At 40.7% G+C, this 23,989-nt stretch overlaps 1 protein-coding gene across 3 annotated transcripts in view; it reads left to right on the top strand.

Moving 5' to 3' along the window:
* The window catches only part of ankrd52b (ankyrin repeat domain 52b), a 33,461-nt gene that overhangs the window by 2,242 nt on the left and 7,230 nt on the right, over window positions 1-23,989 (top strand). For 2 of the 3 annotated variants that reach the window (XM_084062802.1, XM_084062804.1), the window contains exons 2-24: window positions 47-130; window positions 782-860; window positions 973-1,043; window positions 1,819-2,019; window positions 2,709-2,796; window positions 4,402-4,544; window positions 7,067-7,279; window positions 7,744-7,822; window positions 8,404-8,518; window positions 9,470-9,552; window positions 10,751-10,868; window positions 11,203-11,271; window positions 11,373-11,513; window positions 11,648-11,707; window positions 12,190-12,301; window positions 13,660-13,731; window positions 14,926-15,130; window positions 17,359-17,446; window positions 18,979-19,096; window positions 20,945-21,164; window positions 22,399-22,486; window positions 22,605-22,688; window positions 23,659-23,804. In XM_084062802.1, coding sequence (XP_083918928.1) covers window positions 47-130; window positions 782-860; window positions 973-1,043; window positions 1,819-2,019; window positions 2,709-2,796; window positions 4,402-4,544; window positions 7,067-7,279; window positions 7,744-7,822; window positions 8,404-8,518; window positions 9,470-9,552; window positions 10,751-10,868; window positions 11,203-11,271; window positions 11,373-11,513; window positions 11,648-11,707; window positions 12,190-12,301; window positions 13,660-13,731; window positions 14,926-15,130; window positions 17,359-17,446; window positions 18,979-19,096; window positions 20,945-21,164; window positions 22,399-22,486; window positions 22,605-22,688; window positions 23,659-23,804 — 2,677 coding nt within the window. The remainder of the gene's footprint in view (window positions 1-46; window positions 131-781; window positions 861-972; window positions 1,044-1,818; window positions 2,020-2,708; window positions 2,797-4,401; window positions 4,545-7,066; window positions 7,280-7,743; window positions 7,823-8,403; window positions 8,519-9,469; window positions 9,553-10,750; window positions 10,869-11,202; window positions 11,272-11,372; window positions 11,514-11,647; window positions 11,708-12,189; window positions 12,302-13,659; window positions 13,732-14,925; window positions 15,131-17,358; window positions 17,447-18,978; window positions 19,097-20,944; window positions 21,165-22,398; window positions 22,487-22,604; window positions 22,689-23,658; window positions 23,805-23,989) is intronic. The other variant, XM_084062803.1, reaches the window with a different exon arrangement.

A 23,989-nucleotide genomic window follows, 5' to 3' on the forward strand; every position in this document is an offset into this window, starting at 1 on the left:
ATACTTATGTGTCTCTTATGCATATTGATACGTACCTCTCTTTCAGTCTCCATTGGTCCAGGCAATATTCAGCCGGAATACTGAGGATGTCAAGTTTTTGCTGCACCATAATGAAGATGTCAATACACTGGTAATTCTGTTCTGTACATACTGCAAATACAATGTTATCACGTTTCAAGCTGTATATAAAACACATTTAGTCAAACATCGCAAGCTTAATAAATGTACCGATATTTTTGTATGCTTTTTTTCCTCCTTTCTAAATGTCAATTGTAAGCTGAATTTCAAATTGCCATAACAATTAGAACTATCCCTGAGATTTTGCATTAAGACTAAACACATTATTTGTTGAATTAGTGACATTGAATCAAAATAGTTACATTTATTAGGCCTGCCAAGATTTTCTGTAGCATTTGATTCCATTTATCCTATGCATGCGTGATTGTTAAAAGCTCATTGCTCCCATGTAAATGTTCCAACATGGCCAGTTACTAACCCCAAAGCAAGTGAATGAATTATGCTATATACTATAGCTAATATGAAGGGGAACAAAATAATTCTTGGGTGGGGGCAAATAGTGCTAACATATTTAGTGAAGTTGTTTCTTTTTTAATTTAAAATGGAAGACTACTACTAAAAAAAAGGAGGGTTTAAAGTGCTACAACCATGTTGTAATTACTGTATTCCTCTGTTTTAAAAATGATTTGGTACCGATCAGAACCAGGGCTACATTTGGCCTGGTTTCTCGCTTGATGTTCTAATCTGTCCTCCTTACTCACAGGACCAAGAATGCCGCACCCCCCTGCATGCTGCTGCTTGTTTGGGCAATGTCCAAATTATGGACCTCCTCATCACTTCTGGTAAATAACTTATTGAAAACACTTATGTGATTACTGATTAGCATCCTATTTGAAGCTACACAGTTTTGTAAGTGAATTTTAAATGTTTTTTCCTCATTGCTGTCTCTCACAGGTGCAAGTGTCAATGCTAAGGACCAAGGCCAGCTGACTCCCCTGCATCGAGCAGCTGCCTCACGAAATGAGGTACGTGTAGAATATCATTCAAAACATGGTGCAATGAATTAATATCTTCGTATCTGTGTGTCTGTCCTTCGCTCTTGCTCAAATATGTGAGTTCCACACTGAGTAACTTCACAGATTGCCCAACCTTTGTGCCACCTGTAGTCTCTGCGTATCTGTGTCGTCTTGTCTCTCGAGACATCATAGTACTAGCGTCATACAGTAGACTAGCCTCCAAATACCGTGACAACGCATACTGACTTCATACTACGGTACGGTGACCCGACGTCCCGGTTTCCCCGGGATTGTCCTCATTTCAAGCTGCGTGTCCAGACAAATATCTCTAAATCACTTATATGCCCGGTTTTCAACATTCGCTACAAAATGTACCCGGTTTTCGACAGAATTGAAATAATAATTGTTGTTTTCAGTGGTTACTTAGATGTTTATCATATTATTTTCATGTAAACATGCTCAGCTAACCAATAAGAAAACATGAACAAATGCGATGCGTCAGAGGTTGATGTTTATCAAATCAGTCGTTGCCTGTATGCAACACCTATGGTGTGTATACATGTGCACGTGCATGAATGGGCGTGCGTGGCGTGCACGACGAATGTGCGCATTGATTTAAGGGTCCCAGTTTGAGGGGCTGAATATATGGTCTCGTATAATCCCCAATACTGCGGATGTCATAGACTGGCCTTCAACTACTCATGACAACGGGTAACTGCAGTTGTGGACTTGGGTTGAAAGTACTGTATGTGATTGTAATATTTCTATGTCTTGTGTCTTTCAGAAGGCTGTGGGGTTGTTGGTAAAGCAGGGAGCAGAGGTCAACACGAGGGACAAATTCTGGAACACTCCATTACACGTGGCAGCTTCTAACTGGGCTACATCCTGTGCCGAGGCCCTGATACCCCACCTGAGCAGTGTGAACGCTGCCGATAGGTCAGGAAGGACAGCCCTGCATCATGCTGCACTCAGCGGCCATGCAGAGGTAAGCCATAATAAGGTCCATTCAATAGCATTGGCTGCATTAATGTAGGTTGGCGCAACAGGTATTTCATTTCAAATTGTTTTAATGGTGGTTTTGGAGAATATTATGACCACTTGTACCACCTTTTTAGTTTTTAGTTGAAAACAGTATTTTCTTTATTTTTCTTTTTTTTTCTCAGTATTTGCAACCATAGCCCAGATGGCAGAACACTATTAATGGATGTGTTTACTCTGCGTTGCATTCTCAACATTTTATGTAACTTAATGAAGTACTATTATTAGACAGGTCAAGTCTGTCTAAACAGTGACTATTTAGTCCATTAACAAAAGGAAAGAGTCCGCACACTGTCTTAATGCTCCCAACAAAATGTAATAAATGGAGCGCTCAAAAAAACAACAACAACAACGTTTTGGCCGATGTGGCCTTCGTCAGGTATACTGAGCTGAGTGTTTTTTTTTACCGCTCCATTTATTCAATTTTGTTGGGCGCATTAAGGCGGTGTGCGGACCCTTTCCTTTTGTTCACGGTTTATTTAGTCGGATCCAGCACCCGTTGAAATGTTTGGATGTGCGTGCACCACCTAACCTATTTAGTCCATTAATGCGTCAATTAGAAAAGTAATAGTTTAATGTTAAAGCAGCCAGGTCCCATGTATTTATGTCATTGTGTACCCCACCGTTTTTCCACAGATGGTGAAGTTGCTTCTGAACAAAGGGGCCAACCTGAATGCCAGTGATAAGAAGGAAAGGCAGCCGATCCACTGGGCTGCATACCTCGGTAGGTGGTACCTCAGAACCAATCATATATATATTTGAATAATAGATATTGATCAGTATTTTCATAGTAAAGTAATGTTGTATTGCAGCATCTATGTAAAACACGAAAAGCCATGTTGATGTAAAGGTGGCTTTTCAGGATCTCCTATCTTTAGCCCAGACACTGCTGCTGTTTAGAGAGTCTTTTCCAGTAATTCACTACATGCTGCCAAGTAGATTATGTGTACAGTACTTAAGACCACAGGGATTTAAGGAAATGGGAACAGCTGCTCAGAGTCATGCCCCTTGCATCTCTTTGGGAGCAGTAATTATGTGTCATTCTAAGTAGGTAATTTAATACTTTAAGCCAAATACTACAGGTACAGTACGATACAGTAGTGTTAACTTATCTTATCTTGTGTCATGCCCTAAATGCATAATCACACAGAATTGATTCAACTCGATAGGCCAATCATTACATTTTTTATAACAAAATATACTTTTATCTTACATATCATTTTAGAAATGTCAGTCAGTCATGCCAGTCAATCATCAGTCATTCTTGCTTGGTTCTCCTCAGTGGCATAAGCAATTGCTCTGCACTTGCACATGGCCATTGATCATTAGCATATGCACACCGTGAGGAAGCCAGTTTTTGTCTTCGTCACAATTTCAGACGGTTATTTGCGTTTTGCTGTAAACAACGGACATTCTGTGTTCGCCTCGGCCGATGGGACTGTAGATATGGTTTACAGCCCCCCAACCTATGGGATCTGTGTGTGGGTGAGTGTGTGTTCGCGACGGGGGACGGCTCTGGCCGTGCGTGCGCGCGCATGCGTGTGCGTGTGTGTGTGTGTGTTCACAATATTTATCTGTGGAACCGAGTCAAACTAAATGTAATGCCTCAACTCAAATATGATTATTTTGGGGGGTCCCCACTTCAAATATGATTATTTTCGAGGTTGCGGCCTGAAAGGGTTGAGATCCACTGGTGTAAGAGGTGAAAGCAGTTTTTCACTATTTTTTTTTGCTTTGATTGTCTGAAAGTGGGAGGAAAGAGAGTATCCATTTCATGAATACCCTTTGTTTGATATACTGTAGAACTCTTGTACACGCATTACGCTGACTAATGGACAACCAATATCAAAGAGGGATGTGATCTGAGCTGCCTGAGTATAGCCTACTGCAGAACATCCTCAGCTTGTATTGTGCTCTGTGTAAACTAATATATATGTGTGTGTGTGTGTGTGTGTGTGTGTGTGTGTGTGTGTGTGTGTGTGTGTGTGTGTGTGTGTGTGTGTGTGTGTGTGTGTGTGTGTGTGTGTGTGTGTGTGTGTGTGTGTGTGTGTGTGTGTGAGAGAGCACTTCTTCCAACACTGCAAATTTGTATTGGATGGCTGTGACATAATTGCATGTACCGTAGGAGACAAGTTATACCTGGAATACCAGCAATATACCTGGAAATCAGGTCACTCTCACACTGCCTTAAAGCTGTAACGCCAACGTTTTTTTCCTGCTGTTTGCTATGTTTTCTTGCATTTGTATGAATATTTTGAATGTATTTCCAAGAATGTTATTTACGAAGCCTGCACTAATATTACTAAAATACATGCAAATGTCTTCTCAGGACACGTGGATGTCATGAAGCTGCTGGTGTCTCACAGTGCCGACGTGGCGTGCAAAGACAAACAAGGGTACGCTCCGCTCCACGCTGCAGCTGCGAGTGGCGAGGTGGAGGCGGTCAAGTACCTCTTGAAGCTCGGGGTCGAGGTAAAGTGGACCTGGTCCCTATACTTACTTGGATTCGGAAAATCGTTTTCTATCTAGTCTTGCGTAGCTAAGACGATCGAAGATCTCTCCCCCTACCAATATGACCGGTGACATCTATCAATGTAGTGGCTACTGGCTAGAACAGCGGAGAAAACGGCTGCCGACAAACCTACGCCCATTGCTTTGGAAACGAATCATATCACCATTCCAATATGAAGGACCGCCCTAAAGTCTTTTTTTATTCTGACATTATTCTGCATTGCATTTATTTATTTTGTATCTAAATTCCTTCCACACAGTTTTAGACATTAAAGGAGTAGTTCACCCCAAAAAAATACTTATTTCCTAACAATTACACACCCCATGAAGCCTTAAATTCATTTTTTAGTTTTTTGTCGCATTCCTAAGCCAATAATTTGATTACCGGCGGTCTATCCGGTAGTAGACACAAAGAGTCTCCTTTGAGTCTCCTACCGGATACATAAGGATCTTTATTATTATCATCAAATTATTGGCTTAGGAATGCGACAAAAAAAAAATCTCCATGAATTCAAGGCTTCATGGGGTGTGTAATTGATAGAAAAGAAGTCATTTTTTGGGTGAACTACTCCTTTTAACTCCCTGAGTGCCAGGATTGCCAGAATTATTTCAGAATTGATTCTGAAAAGTGCCAGAGTTTTTTTCACAGAAAACAAAAAGTGCTTAGGAAGCGAGATACAGCCTTTTTCAGTTCTAAGTTAAACAAGGAGTGGATGGAGCTGCACATCTTCAGATGATGATATCTTGGGTTCTTTTTTTTCTTTTTCTTTTTACTATTTTTTCAAAAACACGTCAAACACGTTAATGGCACCCAGCGCCATAGCGGCAAAAACACGTTAATGGCACTTAGTGAGTTAAATTCAATTTAGATGTCACCAGATGTCTCAGTAGGCACTAGGCAGAGATTGGCTTGGCTACGCAAGACAATTTTCCATCTAGACACACATTTTGTAGTACACTCTTTATTGTAAATTATTATTTGCATACTATTAAAGGGGAGGTTCATGCAAAATATAAAACCGGATTGCTCTTAATCCAGCCATGTATTTTCAGTGTTAGATTGTGTGGGATTTCTGCCATGCACATGCAGATACTGTATCTGCTGTCACCCCGGTACAATCGAGTTCATTGTTTCAATGTGTTGTCGAGTTCAACGTCTGTTTTTTAAAATAGACTCAACAGTAACATCTCTGTCCAGGAATCATGACGTGGTTATACTCAAGATAATCCGCAGACCTCGTGAATGGTTACATTGAGAACTACTATTTTCTACCAATATACGCTCGCCAACTAAACTGTATATCTTGCTGCAGAAGGAAGCACTCATAGATGAGATTTCCTTCTGTACAACACTTTCTTAAATGTTGACGTATGCAAATTTCATCAGTCTGCTCTTGACTCGGTCCAAAATCCAGCACACTTTGCACCACTCCTTATCCACTTAATCCATTAAGACCGGGAACGCATCTGTGTCATTTTAAGATTTCTTTGGCTATTAAAAGATAGCAGATATACAAGCTCATAGCGTGGCACTTGAGCTTGTAGATCTGCTATTTTGTTTTAAATCTTGGGAAATTTGTGCAAAACCTTTAATATATAGAATATATGTTTTAAAGTGAATATTTTAACTCCGATCTATGCTTCACGGGGTCCCTGGAACAACGTATTTTGAGATGGGGGTCCTTGACAAGGAAAAGTTGGAGCATCACTGGTATAGCGACATACTGTTAGGATTTAGAAAACATTTTTGATACGTATTTCCCCCCTTCTCAAAATGTTTTGTTCCATGGACCTCCCCCAGAAGTAAAGATTTGAGTTACAAATGTTCGCTTTAAAAATATATGTATATTCAAAGATTTGCACACATTTTCAAGATTGTTAAAAAATAGAAGATCTATAAGCACATAGCGCGGCACTTGGTGCCACGCTACGAGCTTGTAGATCTGCTATTTTTGAATAGCCAAATAAATCTTAAAATGACACTGATGCGTTCCCGGATTGAATCATGGGTTAAGCCCTATTAAAAGAACTTGCAAAAATAGCTGATCTACAAGCTCACAACGTGTTGCAATGTGACACGCTGTGAGCTTGTAGATCTGCTATTTTCACTATTTTTGAAAATGTTTTCTAAAACAAATTCGGGAAAATTAGAAAAAAAATAACATAACATAGACTTCATAGGTTCACAATGGTAAATGGTAAATGGTGCATTTATATATAGTGCTTTTATCCAAAGCGCTTTACATAGATTGTGCATTACATTCACCCATTCACACACCGATGGCAGAGGAAACCATGCAAAGCACCAACCTGCTCATCGGGAGCAATTAGGGGTTCAGTGTCTTGCTCAAGGACACTTCGACACTCTCTGGGGGATTGAACTGGGAACCTTGCGGTTCCCATTCGGCTGCTCTACTGGCCACTCTACCCCCGAGCCACTGCCGCCCCAATGGTTAAATCCTTTCCTCCTCTGGCCCCTGCAGATCGATGAGCCCAACGGCTTTGGGAACACGGCGCTCCACATGGCCTGCTACATGGGACAGGACGCCGTGGCCTGTGAGCTGGTGAACCGCGGTGCCAACGTCAGCCAGCCCAACGACCAGGGCTACACGCCGGTGCACCTGGCCGCCATCTCCACCAACGGAGCCCTCTGTCTCGAGCTGCTGGTCAACAACGGTGCAGACGTAAACACACAGGTGAAGAATGTTTGTAAATGTAACGCAACGTACAGGTCGGTCGTTTAGGGTAAATCATTGATCATTATGCATCGAAGTACATTAGATACATGTTCTGTTTATTTTTTACGGCATGGCGCCCTATGATTTTGACAGCAATTTCTTATTTAGTTTTAGTCATTTTCTTTTGAATAAAATTCTGTTTAGTTTTAGTCATATTTTAATCTCCCAAACCACAGGACTGATCAGCTTACATATCTTTTTGTACATGGCATGCTGCCAGTAGGTGAAGAAAGTCAATCCCTGAAAACGTTTCACACATTGTGATTTTTCTTTTAAATTCATAATCTCAGATTCACCATTTGGATCCATTTTTAGATGTTAATATGACATCATCAACATGTCTTGTTGTTTTGTTTTCGATGAAGCTGCACCTTTCATTTGACTCGAAGAAATGTTGTGTTTGCATGTCCTCTTTCTAACAGAGCAAGGAAGGGAAGAGCCCTTTGCATATGGCCGCTCTCCATGGGCGCTTCACTCGCTCCCAGATCCTTATCCAAAATGGTAATACTAATGCAAGCACCACAAACAACTAAGGAAATACACATAACCTTCTAAATGCCCCCTTTTTAGTGCACGTCTGATTGTGAAAAGCCGACTTCCATTTGATACCTGCAATAACCAGTGTACAATTATCATATAGGCTGTCCAATCCTTCAGGAATACAGAAAGAAACAAGGGAAGCAAAGTCAGATATCATGAATGCACAATGTCAAATATACAATGTCAAAAATGCATGATGTGCATGGTCAAAATAGAAATAAAATGAGGCAGAAATTCCCAGTAGAGAAACATTTGCAGTGGATATAAATACAGTAGCAGCAGATATAGAAGCGCAGTCTCTCTGTATACAGTTGAGAGACATCACCTAGCAGCGGATATCAAACATGTGCCCTAAGTGTGTGTGAACACGACTGATAGTGCCAGTACTCCTGGAATATTGCCCATGGGCATATCAGAACACCCGTGTGCCTCCAGTACTTTATCTCTCTCTCACTGCAAACCGACCTATGAGCGGTATGTGAAACATCAAAGCACTTAACGACTCGTGTCTCCGTTTCCTTTCATCTCCTTTTGGTTTCCAGGCGCAGAGATTGACTGTGTTGATAAGTATGGTAATACTCCTCTTCACGTTGCTGCTAAGTACGGTCATGAGCTGTTGATCAGCACTCTGATGACAAACGGTGCTGACACAGCCAGGTAAATCTGTCTCATTCTCTTATCTTTATTTTATTCCCCTCTCCGTCAGGCTCCAGATATTTCAGCATACCCCTATATATATATATATTTAATATATTTTGACACAGAATCAAATGTTATATGGTCATGACTCATGATTCACCAGGAGCCTGGATGGCTTGGTTCCAGGCTTAAAATCATTTATATAAATATTTTCGGAAATCTCTATGGAGAAAATGAATGGGGTTTATATCTGTGGCATCACAAAATGGCCACCACTGCTATGCCCTATAGGGGTATGCTGAAATGAAATGACAATGACAACCTTATGGAGTTAATTGCAAACTGAGGTACCCATTATGAATGCTGTTTCATAGATACAAATAAAATCAACATTTTGTTGATTTAATAATGATTGTAAAGTACTACGTCTGTTACCTTCAGAGCATATTTCGGCGCTTTTGGAGAGACATTAGATTTTAGAAATTTGATTGTCTTGGATTCACTGTTTAACACATTAAAACCTGGAAAGCATCTGTGTCATTTTAGATGTTACAGTAGCTATATAGCACATTGATTGATAAGGCTATTCAAAATGGCAGATATACAAGATCATAGCGCGTCACTTCGTGCCACACTATGATCTTGTAGATCTGCTATTTTTAAAGAATCTTGAAAAATTTTGCAAATCTTTGAATATATATTTTTAAAGCAATCATATTTAACTAAAATCTTTGCTTCTGGGGAGGTCCCTATAACAAAACATATTCTTAGATGGGTTTCCGCGGCCAAATACATATAACTTTGGGGGTCCTTGACATGGAAAAAGTTTGCGAACCACTGATATAGAAACATATATTTTCAAAAAACTTAGGATTCAGAAGAAAAATGTAGAATCGGCTTAATGACTGGCTTTATGAATAATTTTATGATTGAATCAAATTAATCATTTAAAAAAATGTCTTCTTCAAGGCAAGGGATTCGTGGCATGCTTCCTCTGCACCTGGCTGTCTTGTACGGGTTTCCAGACTGTTGCCGCAAGTTGCTTTCCTCAGGTGAGTTGTCTGTTTAATGCACTGGTTCTCAACGTGGGGTCTGGGGACCCCCAAGGGGTCTTTGAGCGGGTTCCGGGTGGTCCCCGCAGCTAAATGATTGATTGTTAGAACGTTACGGATCTGTAACTCTGAGAGGGTTACAAATTATACTCTCAGGGTTAAATTAACATTGAGGATATTGCAGTGTAGATCGAGATGAAAATATTTGATCAAATGGGTGTCCGTGCCCCTAATATGCATATCAAACTCGGGGTCCTTGAAATTAAAAAGAGAATCAGAGGTTTAATGCAACTGGATTATGTTTTTCTCCAGTCAAACAGTTACAACAAAGCATCATCCAGAAAGTCAAAATATTCTACCATTGGAACTCAGTAGCTAGGATCGAATTCATAAAAAATCGTGCACCTGTTGACAAGTTTTAGATTTTTGGCATGGTGTTAGGTATGGGCATACGGTTTTCAAAAACCATGGCAAACGAGTTGGGCTCGCCCCCTAGTGGTCTGTTTGCAATTAATCCAATATTCGATAGGTATGGTTGAAACCCCAAATAATTGATAGAAGAGATTTCTGATAGAATGGATTGATAGGGAGCTCGCGTGGCGCAGTGGTAAAGTCCCTGCCCACCACCACGGAGGTTGTGGGTTCGAATCCACCGTGGTGCAACCGGCTTTGTCGAGCGTCTACACAAACACAACTGGCCTGTGTTCTGGGGAGGGAAGCCGGACGGGGAGGGTGATATTGGTCATTGCACATACTCCTGCGGGCTGGGGCGGCACCTGTCAGCGGGGAGTGTTGGGCGGGAGGAGTAGGACGAAGGCTATACGTCCTCCTGGTGGGGGCTCCTCACTGGCTGGTGAGTCAGTAGGATATGACAGCAGTGTCAACACAGAAATGTGTGTGGGGAGGAATCAATTGGCATAACGACTAAATTGGGGAGAAAAATAGGTAAAAATAATTGGCTACTCTAAATTAAAAAATAAATAAATGGATTGATAGAATGGATTCTGTTACTATTGGGTATGCTAAATAACATACAACATTCCCTCCCTGCTTATAGACATTTTAAGCTCCTGGCAATTTCACCAAGTGAAAATGCAAAATCATGTGCACAATCATGATGATTTTTGACGAATTCCCTCCCAGCTACATGTTAGGACTGAAAATGTGTCTTCACGTGTTGTATTTCTGTATGTCTCAGGTCAGTTGTACAGTATTGTGTCGCCTCCCCGCACTGCTCACATGCTGTCAGCCAAATTTGATATAAACGCCCCAGACGACCTGGGGAGGACCTGTCTGCATGCCGCAGCCTCTGGAGGGTAAATCAATACACACGCACACGCACACACACACACACACACACACACACACACACACACACACACACACACACACACACACACACACTTTGAATGAATGACTTGTTTTTTTTTAGCAACACTCTCAAAGATTAAAGGCGAGTTACTGGTCACATAGATTCATATGCTTCGTACAATTAAAGCTGCAATCCAGAAATTATTTTACTGATGTGGGTGGGACATAAAACTTACGGATTGCATCTTTAGAATATGTACTGACAGCATTCACCATCACTGTAAACGGGAGGGGCCTTAGCCTATTAGTTAAACCCTTATATCTGTTTCTTCATGGCAGAAATGTCGAATGTCTCAACTTGCTGCTGAGCAGTGGTTCTGACTTAAGTACGAAGGACGACCTAGGAAGGTGAGTGGTTCTTTTTTTTCTGCAAAGCCTAAGACTTATTAAGCCACGGTTTACTGAACACTACAGTTGGCTTACAGTACGTCTGCATTTCTGTGTCGCAGGGTTCCGTTACACTACGCCGCGGCCAACGGGAACAGCCAATGTGCGACGGCGCTGGTTCGAGCCGGTGCTGAGGTCAACGAGACGGACCTGACCGGCTGCAGCCCCCTGCACTACGCTGCTGCTTCACACACCTTCCGTCGGTACGAGAGACGCACAATTACGTTGACGAAGAAAACCAGTGAATTTGAAAGCTGGGCAATGTGTGTCCATGCGAGCTCACACAAGCCTGATCAAAATATAATTGGGAAAGCTTGATTGTTTTCTTTTTCCACAGAGTGGATGAACACGAGTCTGATAACTACCACAGTGAGGAGAGAGATAAGGACGCTTTCCTGTAAGTCACATAATGTCGTCTGTACCTGTTCCAAATCTCTCGTTTGCCATGATTGTCAAAGAAGATTGTTGAGCAGCTCTACAGGAATCAAGTTGCCATGAATCAATAACTAGTGTGTTCTCTGTCTGTCTGTATGTCTGTACAGTATAGATGGATGGATGGATGGATTGATGACAAATATACATCAGAAACTAGACCAATACATGTGCAATCAATGCAATTTTACATATTTTAATCCTATAGATGTGCAGTCAATGCATTCAACTCACTTCAAATAAAGTACTATGTACCTACACAACATAGTAACGTTCAAAGTTTATCATATAAAGTGTGTGTACCAAACAGTCTATTAAGGTGCATATTATGGCATTTATTAACCATTTTGAAACCTTTTGGGTAACTAGCAGCAGCAGGACAAAGGGAATTTATCATTTGACTAAAAGAAAATTAACATGTACATATATATGTCTGTGTGTCTGTAGTTGTCTAGAGTACTTGCTGGATAACGGGGCAAACCCAACCCTGAAGAACGGCAGGGGTTTCAGTGCAGTGCACTACGCAGCCGCTCATGGGAACAAGCAATACCTGGAACTGGTCAGTAGCCTTTCCTCTGTCTGTGCAAAATGCCTGTGTTCTCAGGGTTAATACTGTGAATAGTACTAGAGTTACCAGTATCGGGAAAAACTGCCGATATACAGTACTGCCTAAATTGCTGGCATCGGCATCGGTGAGTACGCCAGTCTGTGCCATTCCCATACCACATCATTCATCACATGATGATATGTCATTTACAGTAATCAATTATTTTGTATTGTGGTGGAATCTCTCAAAGGAGCTAGGCACCCCAAACTAGGATGACAGACCAGTCTGCATGTTTTATTCAGCACAAAGTATACATTACTTCCTAATAATGTATACTAGGTTTAATCTAGCACGCGCACGAGCAGGCGGCAGGAATGACTTTTACAAATAAAGTTTATTATTATTATTATTATTATTAATTTAGAAAAATAGAAGCAGGCAGCATCAGCTGAAGCTGCGGCAGAAGAAGCACAATCAGCTCCCATGTGCTTTTATTAGACCCTCCAGAAAAATGTGATTATGCAATCGCATAGTTTATCGCATAATCAGCTAAATGGCGCAGATTATGCTTCTTTTTTTTTAAGGGCGCATAATCGCATATTTCTGCGCAAACATCCTGCATATTTCCATTTTTTGTGGCATTTGGCAAGCTTTCGCACATTTCGCAACTTTCCGCCTATTTTGCAATATTTCACATATTTCGCAACTTTTTCGCATTTTCACGAACTTTCTGCATATTTCGCAACTTCCCGCAATGTCCCCGCATAAAATCACATAAAACCCCTGCATATTTCATCGCAAAATCAAAGATTTTAGCCCGCAAAATCATGGATTTTTTTCTGGAGGGTCTATTTTATACTATCAGGCAGACATAGTGAAATCTATTCTTATCACAAGGTGCATCCCTCATCATAATTCATGTCCAGTATGTCCTGTCATCTCTATTTAAATGACAGACACAAGGGTCATTGGCTGGTCATTGTGACATGTCCAGATATCATTATGTGTCATCATGTTTTATCATTCCTAATATAGCATTTCAAGCAGACAGTGATGATGCAATTCTACTAGTCTGACCATTAAAACATATGTGTGTATTTACTCAAATACATACACAGGGTACAATATGTATCTTGCATATCACCGTATGGTATAGAATAACTTGAACCCGAGTCTGTACGGGTATCGGGTATTGTCGGGTGTCTGTACGGGTATCGGGTATTGTCGGGTGTTTTTGCTTCGGGGAAACCTTTCTGTGAAGACGTCTATCTCAGAGTTAAATCAACACTGGAGATGTGATTGTGTATGAGTGTTTGTACTGTACACCTAATTGAACTTGTCTGTACCCCCGCTGTCGTACTGTACTGTAGCTCTTGGAGATGTCCTTCAACTGTCTGGGAGAGGCTGAGAGTAACGTTCCAGTCAGTCCGTTGCACTTAGCTGTAAGTACAAAAACAATACATCTTTATTTCATGATAGGGCTATGCAATTAACCGAACATATATCGAAACCGACATTTAAAACCAATAATCCGCCTTAATTTTAAATATCGAGAAGCATTTTTTTTCTTTAAATTGTTTTTATTTGTCTTATATTGAATCAACACAAAAAAGTCTAAATATTTGTATTTTTATATTTGACTAAATTGTGTAGTCTGACTAATCACCTAAGCCCTCTATTATACTTAACAGCAATATATAATACTTAAAAAATACTAAAAAAAACGCTGAACGGTAATTGTTCATTAATTGTGTAATCAAGGCAAAGGTTTATGAAAAATTGTGATATAGATTTTTGAAGTCATATGTCGCTCTCTTAAATCATTTAGACCGGGAACCACCTTATACGTAACTATACCTTTCAATCCAGGAACCCCTTTGGGGTTGTCGTTGCTATGTACAGTATATAGCCACATAATTTTTTGGTAATTTTTGAATAAATATTTGAAGTTTTTCAGAAAACTTAGGTCAGGATTTCGAAGGCGTTTTTAGAATCGGTCTCAGGTCTAAATGGGTTAATGTGACGTCTGTCCAGTGTTGATTTCGTCGACTAAAACTATGACGAAAAATGTTCGTCGACTACCTTTTTTCACTGACGAAAGCTAAATAATAACTAGATAAAAACTAGGCTATGATGACTAAAATATAACTAAATATATTGACAATTTCGTCAACAAATAAAAACTAGACTAAAATGTTAGTGAGGGACTAGTGGAGTAGAGATCTAGTAGAACTAAAAGACAAGTCCTTTTATGTTTGGTTGTGCTTGGGTGTTGCGCTCTGAAAATAGCAGATCTACAAGCTCACAACGCGTCGCAGCTGTGAGCTTGTAGATCGGCTATTTTCAGCATGCAACCAAGTGTAAAATCAGCCATTATGACGCCATCACGGCCATTTTAGTCGACTAAATCAACTGTAGATTTAGTCCACTATAATCCTATCATATTTAGTCGACTCAAACTAGACAAAAATTAAAACATTTCAAGTGACCAAAATATGACCAAAATTAAATGGAATTTTATTCAAAAGACTATGGCTAAAACTAAATCAAAATTTGCTGTCAAAATCAACACTGCGTCTGTCCCCTTGTTGTTGTCGTGATGTGTGTTCTTCCCCTGTTTTTTTTTTTTCTAAAAGGCGTATCATGGTCACTGCGAGGCGTTGACCGTCCTGGCTGAGACCTTAGTGAATTTGGATGTGCGCGATATGTGGGCGGGGCGCACGGCGCTCTACCTGGCTGCTCAGAGGGGCTATTCCCAGTGTGTGGAGGTACTGCTAAAACACAACGCTTCCTGCCTCCTCAAGGAGCACAGACGCAAGTGGACTCCGCTCCATGTCGCAGGTGTGTGTCTGCGCCTGTCCCAATTATTACATAATCGCCTAATCGCAATTATTTGAGATAATCGCAGTTGTTTTTGCATAATCGTCACAATTGTCATAATCGTTTCCATGTTGAAAAATGCTTGCACATTTTTTTACATTTTCCAAAAATAGCAGAAATAGCAGATCTACAAGCTTGTGACGCGTTGTAAGCTTGTAGATCAGCTATTTCCGCAAAAAAATTGTGGAAAGTATAAAATGATTGTGTCAGTCATTTCTTTGTGTATTTAAGTTACTTGTCATATCTACTCTGTGCAATGTTTGATTACGAAGTCTAAAATGCAAACAGATTTTTTTATTTATTTTTTCATATGTTCCAATGTTCAATGTTCAAAAACACAATTAAATCGTTAATCGCAATTATTTGTGTGACAATTAATTATCAACCCAAATTTGTAATCGTGACAGCCTTATCTTTGTCTGTATATAAATGTAGTGGTTCTCAAATATTTCCATGCCAGGGACCCCCAAATCGATTTTATATTGTATTTGGCCGCTTACCCACATTTGAAAAGATAATGGCCCTCATTTATCAACGCGGTGCAGCCCAAATAATGGGCGTACGGCGTTTTCACCGCAATTTTCGGCATTTATCAATATATCCTGACGTGGGCTTTATCCTACGGTACGCTGAGATCTCACGTCTGGTCGAGACCAGTTGTTGACGTTGGCTGCACCCGTTTATTTCATCCTAGACCTGCGGAGCAGCATTGTCTGACGGTCTGACAGGCATCTGGACACATATATCCACTCCAAAATGTATATCTACACTAATAAATAATCCCTGTGAAAATATAACATTATAAATTAATTTAAACAAACTGCTTTAGCAGTCATTCAGATAAGATTGTAGATCTGGCTGCATTGAAAATAGCAAATCTACAAGCTCACAAGCCAGCATCGCATCGTGACGCGTTGTGAGCTTTAGATCTGCTATTTTCAAAACAACAAGCGCTTTTGCGTCGGGAGTCGCGCGGTCGGGACAGTGAGGTCTACTAACTTACAGTAGCTTGTCCTATGGTATGGAGTTATGTCATAGGGAGTTATAGGCTACAACCTGGCTGGGTTAAGGATATAAACCTGACGCTCCAATCTCTTATAACGTGGGCGGCGCGGGATCACTGCAGTCTGCAGACCGCCCGAGTCTCATGGGGAATATAGCCTACTACATGACTGCTTTAGTGTAACTTGGAACGCGCACTGCTCGGTATGGGGTAAATAAATAAATATACAAACGTATTCCATTCATGGCGATGTAATTGGTTTCATAATATGTCATTCATGTAGGCTACAAGCCTACGTGACAATTAGATTGTACCGCTACGGTACGGAGTGTGTGTGTGTGTGTGTGTGTGTGTGTGTGTGTGTGTGTGTGTGTGTGTGTGTGTGTGTGTGTGTGTGTGTGTGTGTGTGTGTGTGTGTGTGTGTGTGTGTGTGTGTGTGTGTGTGTGTGTGTGTGTGTGTGTGTGTGTGTGTGTGTGTGTGTGTGTGTGTGAGAGAGAGAGAGAGGGGCGTGTGCGTGTGCGGCGAGATGAAGCGAAGCGATCGGGGGAAAGTATTTCTTATTGGCTTTTCATGTCTTTGGTCGTATTCTGGTTCGTCTTCATGTCGTAAAATCGGGGCGTTTTGAGAATATTTAAGGGCGTGTTATTTAAATGACGCTCGGTTTCAGCCGTGACATTTATCAACGCTGGGACCAAATGTACGCTCGGATCAGCTGTGTAGGATCCTTTGATAAATGTGACTTCGACGTTGGTGTACGGCCGAATATATGGAAAAATATATGGCGGTTTATACGCTGCGTTGATAAATGAGGGCCATTGTGCCAGGGACCTCCATAAGAGAACATTTGTCAACATTTGTCACCCTATTTTTCACCCATAAGTAAAACATTTAAACTGTTCCTCATTGTGTTGGGGATCCCCTGTAACCCCCCCTTGGGATCCCTGGACCCCACTTTGAGAAGCATTGTGTAGAACAGTGGTTCCCAAACGTTTTGGCTCAAGAGCCAAAAGAGAAATTGCCCGGGACCCAAACTAGTGAAAATAGCAGATCTTCAAGCTCACAAACACGTAGCTTTGCGCCGCATTGTGAGCTTGTAGATTTGCTATTTTCACTACTTAATTATTCATTATTATTATTTAATGTTATTACATCAGTATTTGACCTTTGACCCTTTCCTGTAACTAGCTGCCGAGGGCCAAATGGACTGTCTTCTCATACTGGTCAACAGGGAGGAAAGTGCTGATGTCATAGACAGTGCAGATGTACACGGACAGTAAGTCACTCACGTTTTCTATGTCCTCATTTGTTATTATATGTAAATAAGATACTTTAAAGGTAGGGTAAGTGATATTTTTTGGTTAAAACAAAAAGTATTTTGTTAAAAGGTTAAAGCACTATAATCTGATTGTAATCATTGCTATAGAGTGTTTGTTCAGTAACAGGAGTCTCCCTGTCTCTCCAGCTCCTTAATAAACAGAAAATACATTTTCCGGTAGGTGTCAAAATCTCAGCCAATCAGGAGAAAGTACCCATTTTTAAGCTTAATTTTTATAGTGTCTCAGTTCCAATTTTGCCTGCTCATTTCTTAGTGTCATCACTTCCAATTTCACTTGTTTAATCTGTATCCTGATTGAGTTCTCTATCCTGATTGGATAAAATTGGAAATGAAACTGAAACAAAAATGCATTTTCTGTTTAATAAAGAGCTGGAGAGACAAGGAGACTCCTTTTACTGAACAAACACTCTATAGCAATGAGTACTATCAGAAAATAGAGCTATTTAACACTTATTTTAACCAAAGAAAATCACTTACCCTACCTTTTAATGGAGGGAATGATCAATGTCTCACATTTTCTAAAATGCATATCGACGAGGTGGTAGTTACGTTGCCATATTGGTATACACCGCAAAAGCAATGAACTGGGGATAAAAGCATATTATAAACCCAGTACCCGATTCTACAAATGCCTTCTAAATCAGTAGTTCTCACACTTTCAAGATTTTTAAAAAGTATTAAAAAAATAGCAGATGTACAAGCTCGCTGTGAGCTGTATTTTTGAATAGCCAATGCAAAAATCTAAAATGTCACAGATGATTTCCCGGTTTTAACGGGTTAAGAAAACGGCCAAAAGTATTGGTGATTTGTACAACTCTTACTGTGTAAACCCTACAGTATATACTTCATTGCCTGGAGTTCCCGGGCAGTCTATTAATTTCCCTCTACACCAAATATATTCGCCAAAATTAGCCAATCTGCAAGCTCACAACGCGTCACAACGCACCGTGGAGGTCGGCTAGGATTCGAGTGGTTGTTAAAAATCCACATGAGTCTTATTTGCTCTTTAACAGCCCAGTATTTGAGGTTGAGGGAATACCACAACGCTCGCCCCAAAACACAGTCGCCCCGGGGCAAATCCGGCGGTATTCACCTGGTATTCCTAAACATAACCTCAGTAAACTATGCCTAAATCTAACCTTATTCCTAAACGTAACCACAGTAAATGCCTAAATCTAACCTTATTCCCAAACGTGACCTCAGTAAACTATGCCTAAATCTAACCTTATTCCTAAACGTAACCTCCGTAAACTAAGCCTAAATCTAACCTTATTCCTAAACGTAACCTCAGTAAAACTATGCCTAACCCTAAACTTATTTCTAACCTTATCCTCAGTAAAACAAATACAAGGGTACAAGAACCGCTGGTCCGTGTAAAAAATGGGGGCGAGAGTGTTTTGGGGTGAGCCTTCCGGTTACCGGTTGAGGTGGAACAGTGAATCATTGTTGTTTGTTTGTTTTGCATGCAGGACGGCTCTGATGTTGGCAGCGCTGGGCAGTCACACCGACTGTGTTCACATCCTGCTGGAGAAAGGAGCCAGATCTGACGCCTCGGACAGGAAGGGTCACACCGCCTTACACAGAGCGGTGAGCGCGTTGGCATGTTCATCACACTCATCGTAATCTCACTGTTACGCTGTGGTGGAAAAAGTACTCAAATGTTTTACTTAAAGGACAACTTTGGTTTTTCACAACCAATGTTTATATTTTAGCTTGTAATTAAAGTAAATAAAAGATGAGTGTAAAGTGGGCGGGGGCATTCTGTCCGGTGGCTGAATATGTATTTTATTGTGTATTTTTTTACACAATAACCCAGCGTTTTCTTTATTATTATTTACAGTAGCTCTTCTAGCCCCCAATAACTCACATCTGGCCATCAAAGACCACAGGACCTTTTTTATTGTGTAAAAGGCATATTTAGCCACCGGACAGAATGCCCCCACCCACTGTAAAAAATATCGCGAAAATTGCTAAAACTATAGAAAACAGTAAATGAAAAAAAAATAACCCTCATGTTTTATTTACTTTAATTACAAGCTAAAATATAAACCTTGGTTGTAAAAAAACAAAGTTGTCCTTTAAGTAAAAGTATCAATACTGCAATGTAGAAGTACTCTGTTACAAGTAAAAGTCCGGATGTGTTGTAGATCGGCTATTTTCAAATAGCCTATGTATAAAATAGGGCTAAAGTGGTTAATGTATGTCTCTTAATAGTGTGTGTGTGTGTGTGTGTGTGTGTGTGTGTGTGTGTGTGTGTGTGTGTGTGTGTGTGTGTGTGTGTGTGTGTGTGTGTGTGTGTGTGTGTGTGTGTGTGTGTGTGCGAGCGCGTTATTTAGACCCCGTATTGTTTTCCGTTGGGCTGTGTGATGAAAAACGACTTTATCAGGAGACCACAAGGGGAGGTTAAATGCTATTTCCCGTTGAAAGGAGGTCTCAATCACTACTGATTTTTTCCCCTTTTCTCCTTTGTACATACAGTGTAGTGTTTTGTTATTTGTTGATGACATGTATTATTGTGTTATGTTTTATGCTATGTTGATGAGTTGAATACATAGGACCACAATGGAAACAAGTCCAGGACTTTCAGCCTGTTTTAGCCTTAAAGGAGTAGTTCACCCCCCAAAAATGTTCTATCAATTACACACCCCATGAAGCCTTGAGATTTTTTTTCGTTTTTGTCGCATTCCTAAGCCAATAATTTGATGACTGGCAGAGAGACTCATCAAATTATCGGTTTAGGAATGCGACAAAAACTAAAAAAATCTCCATGAAACGATAGGAAAAAGGGTGGGTGAACTATCCCTTTAATGTCTGACTGTACCTCATGCTGTTTATATTTCTGACTAACAAAAGTATTCAATCAATCGATCAATGTTTCGATAGAACATGGGGGATGTGCTCTAACGTCCTGTCTATGTATTCAGGGACGTCACGGGCTCTCAGAAGGTGGGGGGGGATGGACTTTCGGTGGACTATACCCCTTATTTTACACTTTGGCTATTCAAAAATAGCAGGTATACAAGCTCATAGCGCGGCACCGAGTGCCGCGCTATGAGCTGGTACATCTGCTATTTTTGAAAAATTGTGAAAAACATTTGTAACTGTCAAATGTAAACAAATTTTGTATTTTCAAAAATGTGCGTTTTTTGGGCAGATTTTGTTAGTTATTTTTTCGTGTTTTGGTTACTTTATTTCGGTGTTAGGGTTAGGTTATTTAGTTCTTATTTTTGCCTGATTTTACCGATTTATTATCAAAAAAAAAAAATATATATATATATATATTTTTTTAAAATATATATATATATATATATTTTTTTTTTTTCAAAAAGTGGGGGGTATGAAATCACGGATCTGTGAGAGTGAGGGTGTCGCGTCGTACGCACAGTGAATGGCCGTGACGCCCCTGTATGTATTTCCTTGTGGTTCCCACTGCAGGCTGGGATAGGAAGTGAGAGCTGTGTGTCTGCGTTGTTGGAGCACGGCGCCTCGGCGCTGTGCAGAGATTCCCGTGGAAGAACCCCTCTTCACCTGGCCGCGTCCCGGGGCCACACAGAGCTCCTCCGCAGCTTGGTAGCGGCTGCCATGAAAGCCGATGCCCTGGACTCCATGCTGGACTACAGTGGCTATACACCGACCCACTGGGCCGCCTACCATGGTGACACATTCATAACAACAAGCATTCCAATCACATTCACTTTTTAGAAAGCTTAACTCAATTCCTGCCAATCACGCATAAATGCGATCTATTAAATAGCGCACTTGGCCGCCAAGATCGCATAAATGCGTTCTATTGAAAAAAAACATTTTTTTTTAAACATTTTTTTTTTTTGACCCAAAGACCAAGGAGATATGATTTTTCTGAGTACTTTTTTAATTTCAATGAAAAAACTCTGGCAGACAACAGCAAAAAATGTGAAATAACTCTGGCAGGTGAAGTGTTAACAAAACAGGCTGGTAGCAAAGTTTTTACACAATATAGAAACAAAAAGTAGAGCTGTTGTAGGCCAGGGGTTGGACCCCACTTGGGGTCGCGGGAGACTGATGGTGGGGTCGTGAAATTATTTTGGGTCATTAAAAAAAAAAGAAGAAAAAAAAACTTTTTTTTCCTTTTTTTTTGTTTTACTTTAAATTCAACAGAATGGATGAAATACAATCTAAAAATGATTACAAATGGTACATTTTACCATTTTAATACATTACAAATGCGCACCGAACGTGCAAGTTTATGTGCATAAATGACCTCCAGATTTAGGTGGGGTCGCGAGTCAATTTCCGCATTATTTTGGGGTCGCGGGCTGAAAGGTTTGGGAACCCATGTTGTAGGCCAGCGGTTCTCAACCTGTGGGTCGGGACCCCAGATGATTTGGGAGGGGGGGACCCCAGATGACTGATTAATGCAAAAAAGAAAAGAAAAGAAAAAGACCATTACTGCATCAACAGTAATCAACAAACTATACTATAAAAACTGGTTAAACATTGGGCAAATTGTCAAATAATATAAGAAAAAGGTAAAAAGTGTGAAAACAGCCGATCTACAAGCTCACAACGCCTCGCAACAAGTGTTTGTAGATCTGCTATTTTCACAATAGTTATCTGTGGAACCAAGTCAAACAAAATGTAATGCCTCAACTCCTTCATTTCCAAGTGCTTGTCAGCGTGGGGCTCCCCATTTCAACTATGATTATTTTGGGGGTCACGGCCTGAAAGGGTTGAGAACCACTGTTGTAGACTGTCCTAAACACACACACACACACACACACACACACACACACACACACACACACACACACACACACATATAAGTGATAATCAGTTTGTGTTGATACTAAATTGTAACATTTATTAGATGTTAAACTGAAGAAAAGAAAATGTTTATTTGTACCTTTCAGGACACAAGGACTGTTTGCACATTTTACTTGAAAACAAACTATTCACTATCCAGGAAGGAAATTCCTTCACCCCGTTGCACTGTGCTCTGTGAGTATCCCCAAGCGACTGAAATGCAGATCATTTGTTCTCTGAGTTTACGATGAATGTCTTTTTTTTAAAGCAGCCTGTTGTGTTAATCGGGTTTAACTCTGTTCCTTGTGTGCAGAATGAATGGCCATGATGATGCCGCCACGTTTCTCGTGGAGACATTTGGGACTCAGATGATTAACATTAGAGATACCAAAGGAAGGTTGGTGGTGCTTTGTTGTGTTGAATTATTTTACTGACAATTAAAATAAGTCCCTCTTTTTTTCATGCAGCACTAGAGTTATGAAATGACTGATGTGATAGATAATGCAGTATTGTTTGAATTGAACCAAGCAACTGCAAAGAGGGAGAATGCCGTTGAAACGGTTTTATAATAGTGACTTATGTCAGTGGTTCTCAAAGTCAGGTCCTCAAGGAGGTTCCAGAGGGTCCCCAGCTAAATTATTGATTGTTAAGAACCAAATGGACATTAACACATTGGACGCCAGAGGTTAATCTCATAATGTACCTACCAGTGCCAAGCTCTTTTTGTTGTTTTTTTGTTTTTTTCATGTCGTCATAGCCCCCGCTAAATCCGTTTAAAATCCGCGTTCATTTGGTTCGACACAAACACGGGATCCGTGAAAAACAAAGACAAAAAAATCCGAGCCGATCCGTGCCGCCATTTTGAAGTTACAGGCGAGAACGTTAGACAGGACGATGCCGTGAGGAAAACCACAAGGGAGATAAATCGATTCTAAGCTAACGCCCAGACAGGAAACGGATGCGAGCGAAAAAACCGGAACCAGTTTTATTCCGTTTCCGGTCGGCCCCGGAACCGGAAATGGGTCGAAAAAAATTCCGGAATGTGCACTTTTTCGATTTAACATGGGAAATGCGAGTCGCGTAGATCTACGCGACTGGCACACTGCGGCTTTAAATCGTTTGGCGTAGATCTACGCGACTGGCACGCGATGTGTTAACAGGTCTGTAACTCTGATAGTGTACAAATGGACGTTTACAGGTCTGTAACTCTGATAGTGTACAAATGGAACCAAAATTGGACCTGTGGCCTAATGCATACCAAACTGGGGGTCCTTGAAGTGAAAAAGAGAACCACTGACTTACATTATGTGCTACCTTTCTGCCACAAAAGGCCGTTATTCAAGGATGTTATCTCTTCCGTCATGTAGGACACCGTTGCATGCAGCTGCGTACTCTGAAAGTGTTATTGGGCTGAAGCTGATCCTGGTGGAGGGGGCCGAGGTCAACGCTGTGGACCACGCTGGACGCTCTGCTCTGATGGTGGCGGCTGACTGCGGACAGACCACTGCTGTTGGTAAGACATCACACATCTAGGGATGGGACGATAATCGCTATTATCGTTTATCGTGATAAGAAAAAACACTCACAATAATCGTAATCGTAGAGATTTTAATCTTATCGTGACAATGTCCTCCGTCACACACTGGGATGAATTAGCTTTTGTTGAGCTGCAAATTCAGTGCCACTTAAACCCTCTGT

The sequence above is a fragment of the Gymnoscopelus microlampas genome (genome assembly GCF_963454915.1).
Source record: "Gymnoscopelus microlampas genome assembly, chromosome: 7".
In the NCBI taxonomy this organism is placed as follows: domain Eukaryota; kingdom Metazoa; phylum Chordata; class Actinopteri; order Myctophiformes; family Myctophidae; genus Gymnoscopelus; species Gymnoscopelus microlampas.